Below are 27,300 nucleotides of genomic sequence, written 5' to 3'. Positions count from 1 at the left end.
CCATGACAGTCCACCCCTTGTCAACCTGGCAGCTATGCTCATCACCTTAAATCACACCTAATTTCTAAAGAGAAAACTAAAAGACACATCTTTCCCTCACCTAACAATACTCAACTGTCCTGCATATAATCGGAAGCACATTAAAGCTCTCCAGAACAGGGTGCAATTCCTTGGGTGATGCTCATTCTTAAACTTGATATCTTACAACTTAAACAGTATAACATGAACAAAACAGCATCACAGTCCTTGTTTCTGTAACTGATCACGTGGTCATAGTTCATATTTATTACTACCTTCTTCCACTACCCATTCCATGTTCCCTTTCCCCTCAGCAAGCACTTCACCTGGCCGTGGATCTCTGCCTGGTGGGGTGACCCAAACCTTCATTCCTGAAGTTTCGGAGCCATTGGTAGCCCTGCCTGGATTGGGCTGTTGCAGTTTTCCATTGATTTTAATCACAGGGCATGGTAGTACTGAAAGATGTCCTAGGAGATCTCCTGTATTCCAAGAAAACTCTTCTTTACCTCCATTGTGTAGTTGCAGTCCTATTTCCCCCTGATAGTCAGGGTCAATCACCCCAGCCAATAAGGTAATCCCCTTCTTGGCTTGTTGATCCAGGGGCACGAGTAGCCCAAAGTTACCAGATGGCAGTCTTAACTTCCAGTTCAGTGGAATCATTATTGTTTCTCATGGTGGAAGCACTCACCGTTTTGGAACTAAAATCTGTAGACAAGCAGAGCGCAGGGTTGCAGGGACAGGAAGCAAAAATGTTCCTAGTGGATCCCTAGGGGTAATAGTGAGTGGTGCCACTCCCATTTCCACCCCTTGGTTCCTGGACCCATGGATCCTGGTTATGGGAGAAACAGCACCATACAGCGGACACTGATTCAGAGCATACACAGCTTCCTGGAGAACATTACCCCAGCCCTGCAAGGTATTACCACCTAGTTGGCACCATAATTGAATTTTCAAAAGGCCATTCCATTGTTCTATAAATCCAGCTCCTTCTGGATGATAGGGAACATGGTAAGACCAGAGAATTCCATGAGCACATGCCCATTCCTGTATTTCATTTGTTGTGAAGTGTGTTCCCTGATCTGAAGCAATGCTGTGTGGAATACCATGATGATAGATAAGGCATTCTCTAAGCCCACAGATGGTAGTTTTGGCAGAAGCACTGTGTGCAGGGAAAGCAAACCCATATCCAAGGTATGTGCCTATTCCAGTTAGAACAAATCACTGCCCCTTCCATGAAGGGAGTGGTCCAATGTAATCAATCTGCCACCGTGTAGCTGGCTGGTCACCTCGGGGAATGGTGTCATTTTGGGGGCTGAGTGTGGGTCTCTCCTGCGGGCAGCCTGGGCACTCAGCAGTGGCTGCAGCCAGGTCAGCCTTGGTGAGTGGAAGTCCATGTTGCTGAGCCCATGCATAACCTCCATCCCTACCACCATGACCACTTTGTTCATGAGCCCACTGGGCAATAACAGGAGTTGCTGGGGAAAGAGGCTGACTGGTATCCACAGAATGAGATCATCCACTTGATTATTAAAACCTTCCTCTGCTGAAGTCACCCTCTGGTGTGCATTCACACGGGACACAAATATCTTCATGTCTGTAGCCCACTCAGAAAGGTCTATCCATACAGCTCTTCCCAGACCTTTTTGTCACCAATTTTCAAATTATGTTCTTTCCAAGTCCCTGACCATCTAGCCAAACCATTAGCAACAGCCGATGAATCAGTATACAAATTCACCTCTGCCCAATTTTCCTTCTAAGCAAAATAAACAACCAGGTGCACTGCTCAAAGTTCTGCCCACTGAGAGGATTTCCCCTCACCACCGTCCTTCAAGGGTACCCCAGAAAGGGGCTGTAATGCTGCAGCTGTCCTCTTTCAGGTGGTACCTGCATATCCTGCTGAACTATCTGTAAACCAGGTCCGAGTTTTCTCTTCCTCAGCCAATTCACTGTAAGGAACTCCCCAAGAGGCCGTAGCTCTGGGCTGGGAAAGAGAAGGTAATGTGGCAGGAGTGGAGACCATGGGTATTTGGGCCACTTCCTCATGTAACTTATTTGTGCCTTCAGGACCTGCTCTGGCCCTATCTTGCATATACCATTTCCATTATGATGGAGTGCTGCTGCGCACACCCAACTTTATGGCTTGGTGGGTCAGACAACACCTAGCTCATGATAGGCAACTTAGGTCTCATGGTAACTTGATGGCCCATGGTTAAGTGTTCAGTCTCTACTAAGGCCCAGTAGCAGGCCAAAAGCTGTTTCTCAAAAGGAGAATAGTTATCTGTAGCAGATGGCAAGGCTTTGCTCCAAAATCCTAACGGTCTGCGTTGTGATTCTCCTATAGATGCCTGCCAAAGGCTCCAAACAGCATCTCTATCTGCCACTGACACTTCCAGCACCATTGGATCTGCTGGATCATATGGTCCAAGTGGCAGAGCAGCTTGCACAGCAGCCTGGACCTGTCGCAGAGCCTCCTCTTGTTCAGGTCCCCACTCAAAATTAGCAGCTTTTCTGGTCACTCGATAAATGGGCTGGAGTAGCACACCCAAATGAGGAATATGTTGTCACCAAAATCCAAAGAGATCAACTAGCCATTGTGCCTCTTTTTTGGTTGTAGGAGTGGCTAGATGTAGCAACTTACACTTCACCTTAGAAGGGATATCTTGACATGTCCCACACCACTGGACACCTAGAAATTTCACTGAGGTGGAAGGGCCCTGTATTTTTGCTGGATTTATCTTCCATCCTCTGACATACAAATGCCTTACCAGTAAGTCTACAGTAGTTGCTACTTCTTGCTCACGAGGTTCAATCAACATGACAGCATCAACATAATGGATCAGTGTGATGTCTTGTGGGAGGAAGAAATGATCAAGGTCCCTGCGGTCAAGATTATGGCATAGGGCTGGAGAGTTGATATACCCCTGAGATAGGACAGTGAAAGTATATTGCTGACCTTGCCAGCTGAAAGCAAACTGCTTCTGGTGGTCCTTACTAACAGCTATTGAGAAAAAAACTTGCCAGATCCATAGCTGCATACCAAGTACCAGGGGATGTATTGATTTGCTCAAGCAATGATACCATATCTGGAGCAGCAGCTGCAATTGGAGTTACCACCTGGTTGAGTTTACAATAATCCACTGTCATCCTACAAGACCCATCTGTTTTCTGCACAGGCCAAATAGGAGAGTTGAATGGGGATGTGGTGGGAACCACTACCCCTGCATCCTTTAAGTCTTTAAGAGTGGCAGTAATCTCTGCAATCCCTCCAGGAATCCAGTATTGCTTCTGACTAACTATTTTGCTAGGTAGAGGCAGTTCTAGTAGCTTCCACTTGGCCTTTCCCACCGTAATAACCCTCATGGCACGAGTTAGAAAGCCAATGTGGGGATTCTGCCAGTTGCTCAGTATGTCTACTCCAATTATACATTCTGGAACTGGGGAAATAACTACAGAACTGGTCCGGGGCCCCACTGGTGGACCTACTGCAAGACAGACTGAGCTAAAAGTCCATTGATCACCTGGTCTCCATAAGCCCCCACTCTGACTGGTGGACCGGAGTGATGCTTTGGGTCCCCTGGAATTAATGTTACTTCTGAACCAGTGTCTAATAATCCCTGAAATATCTGATCATTTCCTTTTCCCCAATGCACAGTTACCCTGGTAGAAGGCCATCGGTCTCCTTGGAGAAGGCTTGAAGGAAGATTAACAGTATAAATCTGTGGCAGTGTAACAGGGTTGTCCCCCAAAGGGACCTGGCCTCCCCTTCATTCAAGGGGCTCAGGGTCTGTAAAGTGTCTCAAGTCTGGAAATTGATTAAGGGGCCCTGATTCTGTGTTTTTGTAATTCAGGTTAGACTTCTGTTCACTTGACCTAGAACTCTTTTGTTTATACAGCTCGAATAAGAATTTAGTAGACTGCTCTTCTATTGTATTTCTATGTACCCCATGATTTACTAGTCAATGCCACCAGTCTCTGCGAGTTGGATTATTTTGACTGCTGCTTTGAGTCTGCTGTCTATTATAATAGCCATGTCCACCTTGTCTTTGGCAATTAAGTGCTGTTACTTGGCTTCTGCCAACTTGGGATCCAGTCATCCCCATTGTGTTTAAGGATTCCAGCTCAGTGACAGCAGCTCCTACAGTAATATCTGACCTACAGAGAAGTGCAAATACAGAGCTCTTCAGGGATGATGGCGCTAGTCTCACAAATTTATTTCTCACTGTTCTGGTATAAAAGGTACATCCTCTGGACATTCCTGGGGTGTAAGAGCAGGCTTTGCATGATAAATCCACTCTAACATTCCAATCTCTGTAAACCTCTGTATCCCCTCATCTACATTACAGCAGGGCAGTTCTGGCATTTCAACCTCAGGTAATATCAGCCACCTTTTGATCCATGTTTCAACCAACCATCCAAACAAATTGTTAATACCTCTTCTATCCCCTCAAGCTATAACATTGAATACAGAATCTCTGCTTAGTGGGCCCGTATCAATAAATTCAGCCTGATCCAGCCTTAATATTCCTCCCACCATTATCCCACACCCTTAAAATCCATTGCCACACATATTCCCCTGATTTCTGTCTATACAAATTGGAAAGCTCACACAGTTCTTTTCGAGTATAACATACCTCTTCATGTGTGATACTTTGTACCTCAACTTCAGGGGCCCGTTGGGACTTTAGTTTAGTTATAGGTCTGGAAGAAATGAAGGTGGTAGGGGTGGGTCATGAAAAAAATTAGAAATATCTTCCAAGCCATTTGCTTCAGGGCTTTCATTTGCAGTTTCATCTGGTGAAACAGGATTAATCACTCTAGGGCTAATCCTTTCGGGTGGAGGTTGGGTGGCCAACTCCTCAAGGTAGACTGGAGGTGGGGCGTCCTCAGGGCAGACTATTATAGGGTTATCTACAGAAGACTCAGCATATCCTAGGGTTTCAACCTTTTCACTGACATCAGTTATCAATCTATATGTCACCATCCCATTTTTCGGGGTCTCATTCCTTTCCAATCAATCCCCTCACTTTAATGGGAGACAAGATGCAAGACTGAGATTTCAGTTTACATTGTAAAGTTGCTACTCTAACAATAAGATTCTGAATCTCATTTTCAAAGATCTCAAGTCTACAGCTACAGAAAATAAGATTTTCCTTCAGGACACTCACAGAAACGTCTACATCTGTCAGACGGCACTTAAGCTTCTTGTTTGAAGTCATAAGTCCATCCCTTTCACTCATTAATAGTATCCAGGGTATCTAACAACAACCAGCCAAAATCTCTATACTTACTATTTTCATAAAACTCCATAAAGGTGTCAAAAACATTATCCCCCAGAGCCTGGCTTTGAACAAGTGAAGCATTAGAAGAATCGAATGGTGATATTTTGACTATCAATTTTGCCAACTCACTCCATGGATTGGCAATGTTATTCTGATTATGGGAATCAGAGTCCTTAGTGCCTTTGAGTCCAGTCAGAGTAGAAAACCATTCATAAAAACCCATTTTAAGATTCTGTTTCTTAAGAACCACTCCTGGTACCAAGATGTATTAGTTAAGGTTCTCTAGAGAAACAGAATCAACAGGAAATATTTATAAACATAAAATTTATAATTGTGCCTCATGTAACCAAGGGAACATAAGAGTCCAAAACCTGTAGGGCAGGCTGCGAAGCTGATGATTCTGATGGAGGGTCTGGATGAACTCCACAGGAGAGGCTCACTGGCTGAAGTAGGAAGAGAGCCTGTCTCTTCTGAATCTTCCTTAAAAGGCTCCTAGTGATTAGATTAAGCATCACTCAGTGCAGAAGACATGCCCCTTAGCTGATTACAAATGGAATCAGCTGGGGATGTAGCCAACGTGATCATGATTTCATTCTATGAAATGTCCTCACAGCAAAAGACAGGGTAGCACTTGCCCAAACAGACAAACAGGTACCATCAACTGACCAAGTTGACACACAAACCTGACCATGACACAAAGTCACTCTCAGAGAAAGGAAAACTAAAAGAACTTATTGTCAGCAGACTTACCCTAAAAGAAAGGCTCAAGGAAGTTCTTCAAATAGAAAGGAAATGACCAAAGAAGGAGACATGGAAAGTCAGAAGAAAGAAATGGAATGGCTAAAAATAGGGGTAAATAGAATAGTATATAATGCTCACGAATTTTTAAAACACTTTTGGTGGTTGAAACAAAAATTACAATATCTGATTCCATATTCAATGTTATGTAGTTAATATTTAATAAAATCATATATTTTAAAGTATGGTGGGTGAAGAGACCAAAAAGGAAGTAAGGTTTTTACACTTTGCTCCAAATGATAAAATACTAGTATTGGTAGATTATGAAAAGTTACATATATATATTTTAACATCTAAAACAACCTCTAAAAAATGACACAAAGTCATGAAGTAAAAAACACGATAGAGAAATCACCATGGCCAAGACCACGGCCCTTGGGACCACCACATCGGACCACAGGCCAGGGAAATGGTGGGCATGCAGAAGCAGTGGCCCTTCCGTACAGACAGAAGGGCATCATTTAGGGCCTGAGGAGGGAAAAAGGGACCCGGAGTCACTGGTCTGAGGAAATGGTGAGGCGGACCTAATTTCCACTCCCTAAAGGGAGAGTGAGCGTCTGCCTCGGGCTTCCCACACCAGACCAGCACAAGCCTGCGCGCACCTGCAAGGTGCCTCTCCAGCTCGAAGCGCGCCCCACCACTGGACTCTGGTGTGCCCCCAACTAGCTGGCTGCCTATGCTGCCCCTGACATTTTCCAGTTGTCCTTTCCATTGAGAATTATGACTAAATAATTGCTGATTTTGGCATAATCAGAAGGGAAAAAAAAAGGGAAGAGAATTGTCTATTTGCTGACAATGAGTCAAATGGCAATTTAGTGGCATCAACTCTACTTAATTGGGTCTGAAGCCAAGTGACTAAAGCAAGAGAGCAAGATTTCATCACCAGAGACTGCATGACGGTGTCTACTTTGAAACTCGGACATGTCTCATTGTCTTGTGACAAATAAGTCCTATGGCCCGACCTGCTCCTTATCCTGACAAAGGGTAGCACTTACACGGACGCCAAATTAAAATTGTAAGACACACTGCTGGAAGATTTTCAAATAAGTCTCTAGATGAAATTACACACAAACGCTCAGCACTTAGCAAGGGGGTGTCCAGGCGATCGAGACCCCAGCAGGCTCACTCCAGCCCACGCAGCTGCTGAGAGAGGAGAATCAAGGCCTCCATTTTCCACTTGAAGGCTTTTATCCTCCTGTCACCTTTCTTGAGGCAGATCAAATGTCTCTTACTCAGAAGGAAGGATACTTTTGCAACCAAAAGTACAAGGCCTGTGAATGCAGTACAAGTACAGTGGGTAGCAGATATCAAAGCTACCAGGTGCTGCTGTGTGAGCCAGACAGCTGACTAGCTTCCCAACACAGACATTGCGAGAAGCCGCAGGTCACTGCAGGAATCCGCAAATTCACCAGCTACACGTCATGGCCTGGCTGCTTCTGTAGACCCAGAGCCGAGTACTCTCAGGACAAAGCAGGGGACTGGCCTATCTGTGCCATGTCACTCCCACCTGTCCCCCTCCACCTGCATGGATTCCACTGAAGCTCAACGCTCTAGATCACCCCTTACACTGGGTTCATTAGCCCCTTTCTGCCTAATTACCAGCTGAGCCAGTTTGAAAGGTTTTAGGTACCCTAGAAAAGCCATATTTTAATCCTAATCAATCTTGTGGGAGCAACGATTTCTTCTAATCCCTATTTAGCACTATAGGCCGGAAACTTGATTAGGTTATCTCCATGGAGATGTGACTCAATCAACTGTGGGTATTAAACTTGATTAGATGGAGATGTGTCCCATTCTACATGGGTCTTGATAAGTTTACTGGAATCCTATAAAAGAAGAGACATTTTGGAGAGAGTTCCTTTTAAAAGCGAGGAGAGAGCCACAGAACCATGACAGAATGAGAGAACCACAGAGTCCACCACCTAGCGACCTTTGGAGTGAAGAAGGAAAACGCCTTCCGAGGAGCTTCATGAAGCAAGAGGCCTAGAGAGAAAGCCAGCAGACACCACCATGTTGGCCACGTGCCCTCCCAGCTGAGAGAGAACGCTGAACGGAACATCATAGGTCTTGAACCAAGGTATCTTCCCCCAGATGCCTCAGATCGGACATTTCTATAGACTTGTTTTAATTTGAACAATGTCACAGCCTTAGAACTGTAAACTTGTAACTTATTAAATTCCCCCTTTAAAAAGTTGTTCCATTTCTGGTATATTACATACCAGCAGCTAGCAAAATTACAACACCAGTTATTCTCTAACAAGGCTACATGCTCTCAATTATCAGTTATCTTTTTGCCTAACCTGTGGGGTTCAGGCCATCCCCCTTCCCGGCACATCCAGCTGGCACTGGGGGATGAGGTTAGCAATCTGGGCTGGCCCAGGGGCCAGCTCTTGGGCCCCACACGTGCCAAATCCCCAACACTGGCCATGACTGCGGCTCTCCAGGAAGGCATCCAGAAAGGGAGGGTCCCCCACCTGCCATCATTCTCCCTCCTACCCACAGGCACAACTATGTGCTCCCAGCTCCCATTCATTCTCCCTCGATTTCATTTTATTAAAACAATTTCCTCAATCAAAAGCAAAAATATTCAGTGAAAACAAATTAGAGCTAGAGTTAAGGAAAGAAAAAAGAAAAGCAATGTGATCACCCAGCGATATACCAAGATAATCCTGTGGCTGTAGATTTCCAAACCATTTTGCTGTGAAATGTCTTTTTTTTTTTTTTCTGGCAAAAATGGGATACAAAAGACAGTGTTTGAAACTCCCCCTTTTCGAAAGTAATTTTACTGAGAAACATTCACACACATATAATCCATGTGAAGTGTACAATCAGTGGCTCACAGTATCATCACACAGTTGTGCATACATCTCCATGATCAATTTTACGTCATTTTCATTACTTAAGAAAAAGAAATATAAAAAAAGAAAACCCCAAACATCCTAAACACTCCCCCAACCATGATCAGCTCCTATGATTAGTGTGGTACATTTGTTGATATCAAAAGAATATTAAGATATTACTGTTAAATATAGTCCATTGGGAGGGTGGGCCACGGTGGCTCAGCAGGCCGAGGTCTCGCCTGTCATGCCGAAGACCCGGGTTCAATTTCTGCCCATGCCAAAAAAAAAAAAAATATATATATATATATATATATATATACACACACACACACACATATATATATATGTATATATATATATATTCACACATACAGTCGGTAGGGAAACTTTTTAACATAAGCGCATGCATACCTTTTCAGGTCATTAAGCACTATTGCATAAGTAACCTACAGAGACAATGTGTACATTTAGCTAACTTACCCTCTAAAGCCAAACCTTTACAATATTTCCATTTTCTCCTACAGTGATAAGGCCTTGCAGCCATGTCTTTTCATCCTGCCTTAGAAAACCCCAAAGCAGAGCTGGTGATGGCAATGCTCATGAGCACATGGCCATACGGTCCTCAGAGGCCCCAGGTCCGGCTCCCTCAGGCTGACCGTGCCCACCACCCCAACAGCACCGTGCAGACAGCTCAATAAGCATGACTCTCCACCTCTGAGCCACATGATTTCCTCTGTTCACGGGCCACCAAAACCTCTCAAAAAAACCCTGCTTTTGTACGATGCGTCTTAGGTTTGTGGGTGGGGCTCTGTGACTCGCTCCCAAGGAGCAGAGCACACAACAGAGGCCTGGCCAACCACGGCCTCAGCCAGGCGATCAAGGTCAACCTCCCGTGAGCATGTGGGGTGAGCTCATGCACCCCTGATACGATGAGAAGAGCCCCTCACCTCTGTGGTCTTCCTCCCCAGAACCTAGAGTCCTGGTCAGACCCACTGAGGCGCATTCTATAAAACGCTTGGTGAAAATTCCTCAAGGCCACCAAGGTCACAGGGCGGTGGCAAAGATCAGAACTCCACAAGGCCTTGAAGTTCATGGGCAGTGGCAAAGACCACAGAAAAAGCAATGTGGGGGTCCTGCACTAGAAAAGAGTCTCCATGGGAAAAAACGGGGATCCGACGAGCTCCACAGTTGCGATACCAGCCTTGCAGGGATACGATTTCGTAGCCTTGGTGCCTCTGCTCTGTGGTGTGTCAGCACAGGGCAAGGTGGGGCTCTCTGTGCCACCTTTACAGCCCTTCTGCAAACCTGAAATTATCCCAAGGTGCCTTGTTTAATGTGCCGTGGACAGCATTTCACAAGGTACCAGGTGGGTCCCCATGTCAGGGCCTGGAGCAGTCCCCCCAAAGGACGCACCCCCATGCTGGGTACCTGGGGGGAGCAGCAGGGAAGATGGGGCCTTGGGGACCTCTGCTCATGCTGGCAGCGGTGAACAAAGCCAACCCCCCCAGGGGACAGCAGCCTGAGCTGCTCCCTACGGAGAGGGGCCTCCAGAGTCCACGTCAGAGAGGTCCGAAGCTTGAGGGCAGGGTCCCCCTGCGCCCTAACTCATTGCCAAAGGGCTTAGGGAGCAAAAAAGCCATCTTGGAACAGTTCACACTTGGAAAACAGTAACTTGCGCTGCCATCGAGCAGCTTTAGAGGGCAGAGACGAAAGTCTGTGGCCAGCCCGGGCACTGGTGGGAGGTTCCCTGTGATGTGGGCAGTGCGGGTCACACCCGTGGGGTGTGAAGGTGGGGCAGGGCGCTGCAAGGACGCCCACTGCCTCAGACATGCCACAGGCTCTCCACGGAGGTGAGTGTCTGATCTATTTAAAAACGTCTGCAGTTACAATGTCGTGAAGGAAAAGCCTATTCTGCTAGGCCTCGTGTTTCGGCCCTGCTGCCTCAGCAAGCTGGGCTAGAGACGGGTCCAGGGAGGGTTGTGAGGCTCTGCCGTAAGCACGTGCCATGTTCTTGGGGCCACAGGCTCCACCCAGCCCACTGTACCCCTCACCACACCCCACCATTCTCTGCCAGCTGGCACCCCTGTGCCTCCTCCTGCCCTTGTGTCTGCATTGCCATCAGAGGGTGGATGACTCAGCAGCTGTCAGCTCAAGGCCAGGGCAGACCCCTTTGGCATGTGATAGAGCAAAAATGCAAGCACTGGCAGCATAGTGCTCTCAACCCCAATAGCATGTGAACCAACTCAGAGGGACTTAGGGCCTAGCCATCCTGCCCCACAACCACGGTCCCCAGCACCAACACTGGACAGCAGGAGCACATCACCAGGGACCCATGGATGAGGCTGTGCTCTGCCTGGCAGCATTCCAGGACACCAGAGCCACCTGGCCCTGGACACGCTACCCTGCTGGTCTTTGGAGGGCCACCCGGCCCATGGAGAGGAAGCCGAGGCTCTAGATGTTTCTACCTCCTCAGACCCGACCTCCCAGGCTTCTCCCTGGTGACGTGAACTCGGGCAAAGTGGTCAGGTGGCTGCACTGTAGCTGGGCATGAACCCGCCGGCTCAGTGGGTGTGGCCTGGCCAGCAGGTGGCTGAGAGGTGACCCTGACCAGCTTTGTACGACGTCACTGGTGACACTTTGCATCTGGCAGGGGCCTGAGCAAGCTCAGACGGCAGAGGGCGGTGCTGCTACTCTCCATCCCATGTTCTGGGTGGCGTTTGCTGCCAGCTGAATCGTCTGGGAGGGCCCTGCTGGCCCTCAGCGCGCACTTGGCTGCAGGGCCAAGGAGGGACAGTGCCCGTGCTCAGAGTCAGAAATGCCCCGAAGGCAGACATCACTGAGGATGACAGCCCATGCCTCGACACAAGCACCCTCTCAGAAAGGGGCTGCTTGCCAAGTCGGTGCCAGTAATCTGAGTTCATGCGGCACTTTGCAGCAAATAAAAAAAAACAACCAGTCAGGTTTCTCAACACAGCACATCACTCGCCAGCAAGCATGAACACCGAGACCCCAGTGCCCTCGAGAAGGCTCAGTCTCCAGCAAGGACCTGGAGGCAGTGCAGCAACGCCAGCTGCCTGCCTTGCTTGTGCCATCTGCACATTGACCCACTGCAGGGACGGCAGGGACAAGCCACAGTCCAGCCCTCACAGGGCAGACACAGAGACAACACTTCAGTGGAGGCATGTGCCAAGGAGCAGCCGCGCAGAGAAAAACCAAGCAGGGCCCAAAAGCTGGGGGTGCCAACAGCCAAGGTGGTGGGAGTACAGGTTACACGCAGGGCAGCTCCGGGGGTGACAGGGAGGCCCGCTTCAGGGAATGCACTCCCAGCAGGTGGAGAAGCCGGTACGGAAGCCCCTAAGCATTAATGAACATCACAAAAATGATCATCACATCCTTTCACATGTGATGGTCAGCCTCCAAAATGCTCCAAGGACATCCCGGTTCATCAGAACACTGCCTCATCAAAGGAATATAATCCAAGACCAGCCAATGTGCACAGAGCAAACTGGGGGAATCCTGCTTTAGAAGAAGCACAAAACTGCTGATAAGGAGAGGACACAAACTATCAAGAAGAGATTTGTTACAGGTCCTTGGAAGCATTTACTGGAAAAGAAACCACACAGGTTTCTGTGGGTCTGCTCTGTGAACCCACACAAACAACAGCAGCCATTGTAATGGCAACAAAACATGGCTTACCCGCTTAAAATTTCTGTTTTAAAATATCAAAGCATTTACAAAAGGAACTGGCACACAGCTGCTTCTCCAGGGCTGAGCTAACAATGCCTCTTCCTGTTACTCCATTGGCAAAGGTCAGGCTCATGGAGGCAGTGTCCTTCTTCATCCAACAAAGAGCCACTGGCGGCCAGGAGCCGGTTCTGCACGACCAGGCCTGCCGGTGCCCGTGGATGGTGCCTGATGAGACCAGAGCCCTTCCCTAGCCCTAGGAGCCCTCTTCAACTTGGACACGTGTCCTTGGCATGGTCAATCTGGTTGAGCTGGCTTTGTGCTTTGCTATGCACAGATAACCACTAGTGCTAGGCATGTAAAGAGGAAGCTCTGCCTCCCACCTGGGGGTCTTTCTGTAAATATGATTAGGAGAAGGGCTTGAACACGTGACCCTTCCTAAAGGTGCTGCTCCAGACCTCGCATGGGGAGGAGGAGGCGGACATCTCTGAGTCACACACCCAACCCAACCATGCCACCTGCCCCAAGAGCCACATGGCTCAAAGGATGCCTAGGATGGGGAGAGGGACAAAATTAGCCAGTGTGATAAGGACAGTCAGCACCCCTCCATCTCCAAGCCATGAGCCTCAGAAGCATCTGTTCCAGGGCCGAAGTCAACATGAAGGGGAGGGAGCTGACAGATCACCTACTGTGCCTGAGTCTATGAAAAATAGAAATGAGAGAGGTTTAGCAGTTGTGCTTGGAACTAAATGGAGATAATCAAGATGAGAAACTAAGCAACCAAAAAAAAAAAAGGAAAAGCAAAGAAGTATAGACAAAGAAAATAATTATAGCCAATAATTATAGTCAACAATATTGCATAGACTAAGTGTTAACTTAACAAACTCCTATTTGCAGCGCGGCTATCCTGAGATGATTGGTGGAGAAGACAGGGATGTGAGAACAGTCTTGCTCCCTTGTCACAGGAGGTACAGGGCAAGGCCTGACCATGACACACCAAGAACAACCCAGACACACATTTCTCAGAGATGTGACCGCCAGAAGTGTGGAGGAGACGAAGCGAGACTGAGGGCAGCAGAGGCACAGCAGGGCACTGTTGGAGCTGGTACAAACCGTGTAAGACAACTTGACCTTCTAGTCTGATTGTTCTTATTAGCTATATATCTTCAGGCCACATTATCTGGCCATAGTGTCACAAATAAAAAATTTGTAAGAAAAAATAACTCCTAAAACCCTAAGCCTTTGTGATTTTAGAAGTGCTTTTCTAAATGAAACTTGGTCCCAAGAGGCAATCAATACTGAAAATAGAGCTGCACCACCTGAGGGCACTGGGGGTCTGGACTGACAGGCACGGCCAACAAGAGTGGTAAGGAAAGACTGAGAATAAGCCATCTGAACTATCAGCTCAAGATCCAAAAAACTAATAAAATAAACCCCCTCCTCACAGGAGGAAGCAAACTATAAAAAGTAAAAATTAATGGCTAGAACAAACAAACAAAAAAATCTGATGGGTAAAATCAGTTCTTGAAAAGACCCATAAAGGAGACCAGCCTCTGGTTGTTCCAACACAGACACCCAGCACATAGGAGCGGCAGGTGGTAAAGCGGGAGGCCACTCTGCACAGCTGGCCAGGAAAGGCAACAGCGCAAGGGGGCAGTGGGGAAGCGTGCGCCCCACGTCCGACACAGCGTGCCGCCAGGGGACTGGGAGACCTCGGCTACCTGCCAGGCTACAGCATCCTCTCTGGAAATGGGGTGGCAGCCAAATCCCCTCCTTCAATCACCATGATGCCTGGCACACAGGAAACCCTCAAAGCTGCCTGCTTTCACTATTGCTATTAAATACACTCTGGGTTATACCACCTCATTAAAAAAATTATAAAGGTAATTTGGAAGAGCTCTAGGCAAAAGCCAACTGTGCTGGTGTGAAGCTGTCATGTCTCCCAGAAAAGCCACACTCTTCTAATCCAGTCTTGTGGGGGGCAGACCCAAGTGTGTGGGCGGGCCTTTTGATTGGGCTGTTTCCATGGAGATGTGACCCCGTCCATTCAAGGTGGATCTTAATCCACTTATAGGAGTCCTTTAAGGGAGACATTTTGGAGAAAGCACAGATGGGAGCTGACAGAGAGCATACAGACATATGCATTTGGAGATTGTAAGAGAACCTGCCCTAGAGAAGCTAAGTGAGGGCCAACAGATGCTCAGAGAGGAAGCCACTGGAATCAGAAGCACAAAGCAATGAACCTGGAGCAGGGACCAGCAGACGCCAACCACATGCCTTCCCAGCCGACAGAGAAATCCTGGATCCATGTGGCCTTTCTTTAGAGACAAGGTATCCTTTCCCAGATGCCTTAATGTGGACATTTCTAAGGCTTTAGGACAGTAAACTTGTAACTTAACGAATCCTCTTTATAAAAGTTGACCCATTTCTGGTATACTGCGCTCTGGCAGCTTCAGCAAACAGAACACCAACCAAGTGGATTCAAGAGTGGAGCTACGAATCACAGCAATGAAACACTTTCTGAGCATCGTAGACCTCTACACACTAAAGAGACAAGCACGTTTTAAAAATGAAAATGGTTAACTAAATGTGACAGGAGAAATTTAGAATGAGCAAAATATTAATGGTCACATGAATAAGAAAAATAATGGTCTTAAAAATATTTTTTCTTTAAGGTTCAACCAAGTGCTTTGCACCAGATACTACTGAATGAAGAAAAGAATGAGTGAGGAGGCAGTCCCTCACCTCCTCGTGTCATCTTCTGTCAACAGGAAGGTATTCCCTGGTCGGCACCCTTTCCCACCGCTGGTGTTAGCAGTGCAGGGAGGGGCACAAGCTGTGGAGGAGAAAGCTGGGTAAAGCAAGGGCAGGGAAAGAAAGAGCTAGGCAAAAGCACGACCGGGCATCGGGAACAGCGCTAAGACACAGGCTGAGGATGGAGACCGCGCCTGCCCAGGAGGCTCCAGACAGGACTCTAGGGCACCCCCTGCACTGCAAGGACAGCTCAGGAGGGGAAGAGCTGGCAGCACTTCCAGGGCCACCACCATGGCCCACCGAGAAGCCACACAGAAGCCTTGGAGATAACTTCTCTCGGTCTGGAGACGGGCACTCTGCCAGATGAGAGGGTCCCTGCCAGAGCACAGCACATTGAGGTCTAGAAATGACCCAGTCGCCTTCTCCGTCCTTCCACATTGAAAAAGCCTCAACTGGATCTAGGAAGGACATGGCCAGGAGTGGAGACTACACTGAGCACTGCCTGACGGCCCTGCACCTTTCCAGGCACAGAGAGGAAAGGCTTGCTTTCCCTCTGAGACGACATTTGTGCAAATGACCATCTTAAACGTGGTCCCTACCACGTGGGCTTCCCGCCATCTGACCATGTGCCCCTGCAGAGCACTTACACCTCACCCCCGGCAGAATCGCTGTCAGACCCTCAGTCCCCTTTGCTTCTCTGCTCCCATACTCGGAAGCACATGGGCAGCTACTGCGCTGATGCAGGGCCTGCCCAACAGACCTGAGGACCAACTGGCACGGGTCTGTCTCAGCATCAGGAAACTAGAAAGCCACCGAGTGAGGGTTCCACTAAACGATGACGGATCCTAAGGAGGTCAGGCCCTAAAGTGGTCAACTAATTCTGTCAGATGAAACTGCTGACTTGGCATGCAGCCCAGCCTTGTGGCTGCTGTTTTCCTTGACACCCACCCACTCGGGATGAGTTCAGGTCCTCGGTCTGGTCGCCCCAGGAGCTCAGGCCGCCAGAGCCCAGTTTTGTCTGAAAAACGTACAGACCACCAGTGTTCTGACCCCCAGCCCCTCCTGAAAATGATCCGACTTCCAACCCCACCTACACACGATCTGATCCCCTCCTGGACACACTGCCCCAGACCTGGACATCCTGCAGAGAAGCTTCTCAATGGTGACAGCAAAGCAATCAGGAAACAGTAGGGGAGTTTCGTCCCTTGGAAGACGATGCCTAAGTCTCACAGAAATGCACTTATGCAGCAGACCATGCCCAGCTAAGCAGTAAGACCCCAGAAGCCTTGACACAGAGACATCTTGGAAGAGTCAGTGCTGGGGCTGGGGTGGGTCGACACACAAGGCAGACTCCACCAGGAGAGTAGTATCTGACACATCCAGTGCTCCAGGGCACTCCAAAGGCCCCATTAAAAATGACTGCTGTGGCCTTTGGGTGAGGTCAGCCTCACCAACTAGGGCAGACCGGGGGTTCCTTCCAAGAGTATACTCCCCAACTGAAGCAGAGGCATGGCCCAAGCCCCATGAGGGGCACAGCGCAGCTTCACAGGGCGTGGGCCAAGAGCCTCCTTGGCCTGGCAGGAGAGATCAGAAAAGCCCTTCCCGGAAGCCCCAGCCGAGCCTACACTCAGCCACTTGCTGCTTCCAGCCTGTCAAATTCCTGTGCTCTTTTCAAATGCACAGAAGTTTGAAAGAGGCTCTCCTGTCATGGACATCAAACAGCACACTTCCTGCAGGGGAGCAGGAGATGGTCAGCATTTACAGGAGAGCTGAATTCACTGCTTGTTAGACTCACACTTTGAAGTCAATGTTAACAAACTCAGCCGCCTTCCACGCTCAGCAATATCTAAGACAGTAATGTTTCAGAAAAGAGCGGTGGTAGAGCTGCATTATAACAAACATGGCTTTCCTTATTGTCCAACTGACGCAGCACTCATCTCATGCAGCATCACAGTTGTCTACAGAAGGCAGTGAGGGCAGCACAGCGGGCAGTGAACAGGGGTTGTGGCAGGGCAGCTGCGACCCAGGCGGCAAAACGGGCACCAGATCCCAGACTTGACAAGAGACTGTTTAGGACAGTAGAAAGATTAATAGCAGCCTAAGTATTCTGGTAACAAGTTTGGTTACCTGAGAAAAAGGAAGACGGCGAGGTGAAGGCCTTCCCCAGCTGTGCAGTCTTCAGCCAGGATTCACTTTACCAGTGACCAGCTTGGCTGCCCAAAGTGAAAACAGGATGATACTGACCTGTTCAGAGACCTGTTAGGGAGAGTCAAAGGAGCTGACAGGCAGCTACGGGGCTCCTCAGAAGAAAACTCATTTGCAGGCCCACTCAGCTGAAGGGACACTGAGTAGTCTGTTCATATGCTGGACTTTTCTTTTTGGGGAGCTTCTTAATGACTGATTTGATTTCTTTACTTCTGATTGGTTTGTTGAGGTCTATTCTGGAGTCAATGTTGGTTGTTCATGCCTTTCTAGAAAATTGTCCATTTCGTCCTCATTGTCGAGTTTATTAGTATAAAGCTGTTCATAGTATTCTCTCATTACTTCATTTCTGTGGGGTCAGTGGTTATGAATCCTCTTCCATTTCTGATTTATTTGCATCCTCTCTCTTCTTTTTGTCAACCTCACTAAGGGTCCATCAATCTTGTTGATTTTCTCATAGACCCAACTTCTGGTTTTGCTGATTTTCTCAGTTGTTTCCATCTTCTCAATTTCATTTATTTCTACTCTAATCTTTGTTATTTCTTTCTTTTTGCTTGCTTTGGGGTTAGTTTACTGTTCTTTCTCTAGTTCTTCCAAGGGAACAGTTAATTCCTCGATTTCTGCTCTTTCTTCTTTTTTTGGGGTGTGTGTGTGTGCATGGTCCACGTCTCCCACATGAAATGTGGGCATTCTAAGCACTGAACTACTTGGACACCCTCTTTTTTCTTTTTTGATATAGGCATTTAGGGCAATAAATTTCCCTTTTAGCAATGCCTTTGCTGCATCCCATAAGTTTTGATATGTTGCGTTTTCATTTTCATTTGCTTCAAGATATTTACTGATTTGTCTTACAACTTCTTCCGTGACCCACTGGTTGTTTAAGAGTGTGTTGTTGAGCCTCCATATATTTGTGAATTTTCTGGCCCTCTGACTATTACTGATTTCCAACTTCATTCCTTTATGATATGAGAAAATGTTTTGTATGATTTTAATCTTTTTAAAATTTATTGATACTTGCTTTGTGACCCAAGCATATGGTCTATACTTGAGAATGATCCATGAGCACTTGAGTAACACATGTATCCTGCTGTTTGGGGGTATAAGGTTCTATAAATGTCTGTTAAGTCTAGTTCATTTATTGTACTATTCAAATTCTCTCTTTCTTTATTGATCCTCTAAGTGTTCTGTCCATTGATGAAAGTGGGGAATTGAAGTCTCCAACTATTATGGTAGATATGTCTATTCCTCTGTTTCAGTGTTTGCAGTTTTCAGTTTTGCCTCATGTATTCTGGAGCACTCTGGCTCAGGGCATAAATACTTACGATTGCTATGGATATTAGTATAGCTCCTCCTGCTCTTTTCTGATTGTTGCTTGCATGAAATATCTTTTCCCAACCTTTCACTTTCAACCTATGTTTATCCTTGGGTCTAAAATGTGTCCCCTGTAGACAGCATTTAGATGGGTCCTATTTTTTAATCCATTCTGCCAGTCTATGTCTTTTGATTGGGGAGTTTAATCCATTACCATTTAGTGTTATTACTGTAAGGGCAGTACTTTCTTCTACCATTTTGCCTTTTTATATGTCATATCTGATTTTTCTTTCTTTTTACCTTTACTGGTAAGTGTTCAATTCTACACTCTTCTCCACACCTCTCTCTCCTGTCTTTTCCTATCTGTCTCTAGTGCTCCCTTTAGTATTTCTTGCAGAGCTGGTCTCTCGGTCACAAATTCAGTCATTTTTTTTTGTTTGAAAAGGTTTTGATTTCCACCTCATTTTTGAAGGCCAATTTTGCCGGATATAGAATTCTTGCTTGACAGTCTTTTCTCTTTTAGTATCCTAAATACATCACACTACTATCTTCTTTCCTCCATGTTTTCTGCTGAGAAATCTATGCATAGTCTTATTGGGCTTCCCTTGTATGTGATGGATTGCTTTTCTCTTGCTGCTTTCAAGATTCTCTCTTCCTCTCTGACATCTGACATTCTGATTAGTATGTGTCTTAGAGTATGTCTATTTGGATCAATTCTGTTTGGGGTACGCTGCACTTCTTGGATTAGTAATTTTAAGTCTTTCATAAGAGTTCGGAAATTTCCAGTGATAGTTTTTCTCCTCCTTTTCCCTTTTCTTCTCCTTTTGGGACACCCATAACGTGTATATTCGTGCGCTTCATGTTGTCATTCAATTCCGGGTCCCTGCTCATATTTTTCCATCCTTTTCCCTATATATTTTTTAATTTGTCAGATTTCAGATGTCCCGCCTTCCAGTTCACTAATCCTATCCTCTGGCTCTTGAAATCTGATATTGTAGGTTTCCATTGTTTTTTTTTCATCTCTTCTACTGTGACTTTCATTCCCATAAGTTCTGTGATTTGTTTTTTCAGACTATGGATTTCTTCTTTTTGTTCGTCTCTTGCCTTCTTCATATCCTCCCTCAATTCATTGATTTGCTTTTTGATGAATACAAAAAAAATCAAATGTCTGTTCAAACATTATGAATTAATTGTTTCAACTCCTGTATCTCATTTGCATTGTTAGTTTGTTCCTTTGACTAGGCATTATCTTCAGTTTTCCTAGTAAGACTCGTTATTTTTTGCTAGTCTAGGCATTTAATTTCCATAATTAGTTTATTCTGGAGATTGTTTTCACTTTTTTTTACCTAGAATTTTCTTGTTGGATGACTTTGTTGTCTATCTGTTCTTTGACATTCAGTTCAGCTTATTCCAGACCTCTAGCTTAGGTTTTGTTTAACAGATCAGAATTTTTCAGTTCTTCTTTTCTTGTTTCTTGCCCTGCCTGTATGGTGCCTTTTTTTTTACCTCCCTTAGGAGGGTGTACTTAGGTATTATGGACCCCAACCCAGATTTTCCGAGACTAAACTGCCTCCTCTCAGGAGGAAAGAGTCATTTGCATCAGTTTTCCCTGAGGGTGAGACCCAGCAGGTTGAAAGACTTTCCTATGAAGCCTATGAACTCTGTGTTTTTCCTATCCTGCCCAGTATATGGTGCTTGTCTGCCTGTGGGTCCCATCAGCAAAAGGTGATGCGGTACCTTTCAGTTCAGCAGACTCTCCCTGCTGGGGGCGTGGTGGAGACAGAGGAGAGGTTGTAGGTTTAGTCTCTCCACTTTTCAAGACCCTAGGGTCTGAATTCCTTGAGGGAGGGATTCTACCTGAGTTGGGTCCCACCCCGTCATGGTCAGATTCATGTGTCAACTTGGCCAAGTGGTGGTTGGGCAAATGCTGGCTTGTCTGTTGCGATGAGAACATTTCATAGAATTAAATCATGATCATGTCAGCTGCATCCACAGCTGATTCCATTTGTAATCAGCCAAAGGGGCGTGTCTTCTGCAAGAGTGATGTTTAATCTAATCACTGAAAGCCTTATAAGGAGGATTCAGAAGAGACAGGCTCTTCCTGTTTCAGCTGGTGAGCCTCTCCTGTGGAGTTTGTCCAGACCCTCCGTCGGAATCGCTGGCTTCACAGCCTACTCAGCAGATTTTGGACTCTGCATTTCTGCGGTCACATTAGACACTTTTATAAATTTTATATTTGCGAGTGTTCCCTGTTGATTGTGTTTCTCTGCAGAGCCCTAACTAATATACACCACTCTCCTGGGGAAGGTAGAGCCTCCCAACAAGCTCTCAGACAAGCTTAATTCTACCTGAGAAGCCTTGCAGTTGTATCCAAAGAGCAGTGAAGCTGTAGAAACACAGCCACAAAAAAAGAGAAGAAAAGAAAATTCCTTTTCAGAGCAGGATACCCATTCCTTGGGTTTGCCAATAAAGAGCTTAAGCTGGTGTACTGCTCTGTGTATCTCCAGGTCCTATGTGGCCCCTCCTTTCCTTCAGGGCCCAGACCCTTTCAAGTATTTTGTTCTGTCTGATCCAAAAACACCTTGTTTTTTTTTGTTTTTTTTTTTCTTTTTCTGTCAGCCCTGCCCCCTACGCACCCGGGCAAAAACCAGCAACCTCAGTTTTTACTCAAGGTTCACCTGAGCTGAGGGCCTATTTTTAGTAGTCAGAATTTGTTAATTAATTCCACAAATTGGAGCTTGGTAGGGCTCAGCTCCTTGCTGCTAGTAAAGTTTCCTTCCTTTCTTCTCTGGGAAGCAGCCTGTGGTTGAGGGGTACCAGCCACTGCATCTTGGGGGACCTTCGATTCAGGAGAGCTCACAGCCAGTCCAGCTTGTCCAGACCGGTGTACACTGTGTTTCTGGTCACTCATGTGGCCCCAGCAGTTCTTCTGTCCTGTTCCTGGCTATTTACTAGCTGCTCTGGAGGACGAACTAAATCTCACACCTCACTAAGCCGCCATCTTGGCTCTTCTCTATATAAATCTCTTCCCAAATATATTTTAAAAAAGAAAAGTTACACAGGACGAGGTGGTGGCGCAGGGGCTGGGCTTGGGCTGATGGCAGCAGCGACAGCGCCCGCCGGTGCTCTCTGCACAGCTGGGTGATAGTGACGTGGCCACCCCTGGAGTGCCATCCTCGAAGGATGATAATGAAAAGAATTCAAATGATGGGACCCAACCATTCAAAAGGAGGCAATGGGCTCAGGAGATAGTTCTAGGAGTTGTGAAACTTCAGTCAAGATCTTGGCTTTAAGATACGTTATAGAGTATATTAAGCAAATAATCAAGTCCCTTGAGGGATGGGAGAAAACATGTGGAACTATGAAACTTTATCACTGGGGAAACCCTGGATACTGTGCCAAACATTAGAGATACCCAAATCGCAAGGCCAAGCCCTTGACCTTGAGGCTTGCTCTTGTGAAGCTTATGTGCGTAGTGGAGAAGCTTAGCCTACCTATAGGCATGCCCAAGAGTCACCTCCAGAGGATCTCTGTTGTTACTCAGATGTGGCCTTACTCTCTCTAAGCCCAACTCTACAAGTGAAACCACTGCTTTCCCCACTATGTGGGAAATGACATCCAGGGAGGAAAGTTTGCCTGACGGCATGGGAGAGGACTCCCAGGGATGAACCTGGCCCTGACACCATGGGATCAACAATGTCATCCTGACTAAAAGGTATCAGTGGCTCAGAGAGTTCAAATAGAGTTGAGAGGCTACTCTGGAGGTCACTCTTACACATGTTTCAGTTAGGCACTGCTACATAACATAACTTGCCAAACTCCAACCAAAACCATTCCTACCAATCCTAAAGAATACCTAGGGCATTATATAAGATTCTACAAAGGTTCCATGCACTAGGGAACTCTCCAAAATCTACAACCTCCAGATGGGTCCCTGGACCAGATAAGTCCTGAAATGCAAAGGGGCCAGCCTTTCAGAACATCGACTAGTTCCACCCCTCTATCCATATTATTGGCAGCCCCTTCCAACATGAAAAAGTTAGAATGGGCATAGCCCAAATACCCCTAAAGAGTGGGAGAAAGATCAAAGGTGATGGTGAAGTTATACAGAGAAAGTCAGGTTTAACACATTAGTATGAGTGCTGACTCATCATATTGATATTTCTTTGAGGATCTAGTACTTTAGAGCAGCTAGAAATAAAAACCTAAAATTGTGGAATTAAAATCCATACCAAACTCTGAAATCTGTTCTACAACTAATTGTTGCAATGTGCTTTGAAATTTATTGCTTTTCTGTATATATGTTATATTTCACAATAAAAAAAAAAAAGATCTTGGCTTTAGCTACTATCCAGCTGAAAGTCAGATAGAGTACAAATGGCCACCTGATGAAAGAGGAGAATACAACATGCTTCAAGAACAAGTCAGTGGGGTGGGCCAAGGTGGCTCTCATCTGTCATGCCAGAGACCCGGGTTTGATTCCCGGTGCCTGCCCATGCCAAAAAAAAAAGAACAAGTCAGTGAATATTTATTTGGGTGTGACCTCTTTAAATGTGAATACCCAGACTTAGAGGCGAAAGGTACCTCACAAGAAAAGCATCTGCCTTACAGAGCTAAATGTCCTGACAGAAGCTCAGTGTACTCCAGGTCTGACAGCACGCGCAGTGACGACGCGACTGACTCAACGATAAGAAAGTATCCAGCAAAGATGCTGAATATTCTGTTACTCTGCAAGAAAAAGAACGTCAACAAATTACGGATCATTATAAAGAATATTCTCAAACGCAACAACAGAATACTCAGAAGGTTGACGCCAGCAAAGTGCCTGAGTACATTAAGAAAGCTGCCAAAAAAGCAGCTGAATTTCATGGCAACTTAAACTGGGAACATATGGAAGAAAGAAGAGCTTATTTCAACTTACAAACACATGTTATCCAGGTACCTCAAGGGAAGTGCAAAGTGTCACCTACAGAGTGAATAAAGGCAGTTCTCACCCAGTGGCTCTCACCCCCAGACAATTCCAGAACTCGCCAGGTGAGCTGCACTCTCTGCCCTGGAACACAGCTCTGCATGAGCCCCCTGTGGGCACGGAGCTGCTGATGCTGCTCATGACACTGAAGACGGGTGTGGTGATCAGGGACCAGGAGAAATAAGGGCACTTCAGACAGCCCCTCAGGCCATGCCCTGAAGGCAAAAGCCCTCCTGACAACCAGGAGGATTCTCTTCAGGGGAGACAGAAACCAAAAGACAAAGCTGCTACTCCAAGAAAAGATGGTTCCAAAGATTCTGTACTATCCAAATCAGTTCCTCAGTCCAAGCCAAAGGTCATGCCAAATGCTGTGTGTGGCATTTGTCTGAAGGGTGAGGATCCAACAAGAAAGGGAAGGTTGAGTCCCGTCTACCCTGCTCCCAGGTGGTTACATGGCTACCCTTCCTACCTGGATCTGGCTATGGAGTGTGTTTCTGTGATTAGGACCACCCCATGGCAGTGTGTGGCATGTAAAACATGCATTCTATGTGGACAGCCTGCCATGAAGAAGAAATGATGTTTGGTGATGCATGTGACAGATGTTATCAAGCTTTCTGTGGGGCCTTGGTGCTGCTCCATCAGGTCGCTGGATCTGTGACTGTTGTCAATGAGCTCTCCCAACACCCAGGAAAGTAGGCAGAAGGGGAAAAACAGCAGAGGGATAAAATAGTTTTGACCTCAATATTGTATAACACGCATTTAAGTGAAATATCTGGTGCCAGTTTATTTACATTCTCAGTTTTATGCCAATAAAACATTTTTTTAATTGAAAAAAAAGAAGAAAAGTTACAGATTTTTTCCCTTATAACATATAAATTATATGCTTCCTTATAAAGAACATATAATTTTATTCTCTAATCTAGACCATAAGCTCCACAGTGTAAGCGTAATTCTATTTTGTTTACCAAAGAATATCCAGCACTGCTGGTGCTCAATGATCTCTGGGGAATGAAGAATGAATAGGGTAGACCCTCATGCAAGACGTGCATGCTTCTAAGGCAGAGCCCCATGAACAGAGCATGCAAAGATGCAAGCAAAATTATGAAATCCTTCCCCAACCCTAACATTAGGAAAGAAGTAAGAAGCAAAGCCAAGAGTATGAGAGGAGTGGGGGCTAGGGTTACGTCTGTGTCCACTTCTTGTTCTTCCTTCCCTGCAACACATATCTGAGTTCTTTGGGTCACACAGATTATGGAAGGCCTTGAAAATCTCTCCCCCACTTCCCTCCCTGATGTCTGAGAGAATTTAGGGGTCCTTCTTCCCAAGGACCCTTGAGACAGGTCAGGTTTCAATCCCACTGTGTGTCCATGGCCTTCTCCAGGGCTGTGTGCCTTGTTGAAGAAGAAATCACTCTTCTCACCTGATGCTGTCCTCTGTCCTGTCCACTTGGGGGGCTGTCCTGCTGCCGCAGTGGTCTTGGAAAAAAGCCTTACTCTACATGTCACTTTTGGCATGTGCATTCCTTACAGAACACAGGCTGGGGGGAGCCTCTTGTGTGTAGAGATTTACAAAGGCTCAAATGTCCACGGGAGGACAATGGGCCATGTGCAGAGGGGGGACAGGCCTGCAGTCCCTTTTCACACACCTACCTATCACAGTGCCTATTATTTACCCAAGGTAGCGATGACACTCATGGATATGTTCCTTGGGGTTCAGCTGAACTATCACCACTATGCCCAAGGGAATTTACTCTTCTGGAATAAATTGGAGCTTACGCTCCAGAGCATGTAATGGGTGTGAAAATCCATGAGTTCACACATCTGCTCTAGTCCACTGCTCTAGGCAAGGAAGTCAGCTCTGGTCAGAATTCCACTGTGGCACAGCAAACATCATATCAAGCAACGAACAATACCGTACATTCCTTTAAAGCAGAACATAGATGTGCAGGCAAGAATAAAATGAGAAAAGTCAGCAAAAAATGCATAAAGATACATACCCCAACACACAATGCTAAACTCACGGAGACTTTTTCTCTAAATGATTTTCACTTACCAAAAGAATACCTGAAAAACAAAAGGAGAAAAAACACATTACAATTCTGGCTTGATGTGTCCAAATGAGGTTAAAGCATCCTGTTAACCCATTAGGCACAACATCCTGTTAACCCACTAGGCATAGCCTGCCATGGTGACTGGGCAGTGTGGACCCAGGGCACAGACCAACAGTCACTAACGCAAGCGGGGTGGAAGAGGGTGACTCAGTGGTCAGAGCCCACCCAGGGGCCCTCCAGCAGGCAATGTGGAGGCAAGAAGCCATGTGCCCACCAGATTGCTCCCACAGGTAGGCGCTGGGGTAGAACTCACCCAGGCAGTCTACACAAGGCCACCCAGGGACTTGGCCCTGTAGTATAAATTCAATGAAACACCACAGAAAAACGCTATATCCTGGAATTGAAAAGTTTAATGGGTACTCTTATTACCTTTAGCACGGATTATTAGAAAATGGACCTTATGTTAAAGGGATTTGGTGAGTGCTGCCTCCACTGCTAACTCTAACCTACAGAATCTTACAACAATGGGGGCCTTACAACCATAAGGAATTCCTGTGATGTAGTCATTTATTTTGCCCTCTGAGAGAATGAAGACAAGCTAACAAAAAAATGTTTAAAGGGCCCTGTAGTAGTTAGATTCAGTTGTCAACTTGGCCAGGTAAAGATGTGTAGTTATATTGCTGTGGACATCAGCCGATGGCATGTGAACCTCATCTGTTGCTCATTATATCAGGCGTGCCTGCTGCAATGAATGACGTTTGAGTTAACTAGCTGGTGCTTAAATGAGACTCAACGTAGCACAGCCCAAGCAGCTCAGCCCAGGCCTTTGGAGATGCAGAAAGAAATCACCCCGGGGAAAGCTGTTGGAACCCAGAGGCCTGGAGAGAAGGCCAGCAGAGATCGCCCTGTGTCTTCCCATGTAAGAAAGAACCTCAGTTGAAGGTTAGCTGCCTTTCCTCTGAAGAACTGTATGTCAACTCAATAAATCCTCTTTTACTGAAAACCAATCCGTCTCTGGTGTGTTGCATTCCGGCAGCTAGCAAACTACAACAGGCTCCAAACCCTAAATTCCTACAATATGACAGAACTAAATCTCAGAGGAGGAATCACATATGGTCTTGGGACAAAAATTCCTTGTATGCCCCTCTCAACCAGCAGCAGGTCTCACTTAGCCCAAATTAACAACAAATCTGTTAGGACTGAAGAATAAAACTACCACAACCATCTTCAACAAACATTGTTGGCTATCATTCAAGAACAAAAGGAGTAGAGTACGATTCAGGCTGCAACATGGATGAACCTGGAAGACATCATGCTAAATGAAAGACGCCAAACACAAAAGGACAAAGACTGTGCGATTCCATGTGCAGGAAATGTCCACAGAGGCAGAAAGCA

At 46.4% G+C, this 27,300-nt stretch overlaps 1 protein-coding gene and 1 pseudogene across 1 annotated transcript in view; one reads left to right on the top strand and one right to left on the bottom strand.

Annotated features, from left to right (window-relative positions):
* Nucleotides 1–9,314: 9,314 nt before the first annotated feature.
* The window catches only part of LOC143666787 (lipase maturation factor 1-like), a 44,915-nt gene continuing 26,929 nt past the window's right edge, over nt 9,315–27,300 (bottom strand). The window contains exon 3 of the mRNA XM_077140327.1: nt 9,315–25,918. Coding sequence (XP_076996442.1) covers nt 25,900–25,918 — 19 coding nt within the window. The 3' untranslated portion in view covers nt 9,315–25,899. The remainder of the gene's footprint in view (nt 25,919–27,300) is intronic.
* Nucleotides 23,382–24,580, top strand: LOC143666788 (PHD finger protein 10 pseudogene; annotated as a pseudogene).

This window comes from Tamandua tetradactyla, chromosome 23, assembly GCF_023851605.1.
Source record: "Tamandua tetradactyla isolate mTamTet1 chromosome 23, mTamTet1.pri, whole genome shotgun sequence".
Taxonomy (NCBI): domain Eukaryota; kingdom Metazoa; phylum Chordata; class Mammalia; order Pilosa; family Myrmecophagidae; genus Tamandua; species Tamandua tetradactyla.
This window is presented reverse-complemented; position numbering and strand designations above follow the sequence as displayed.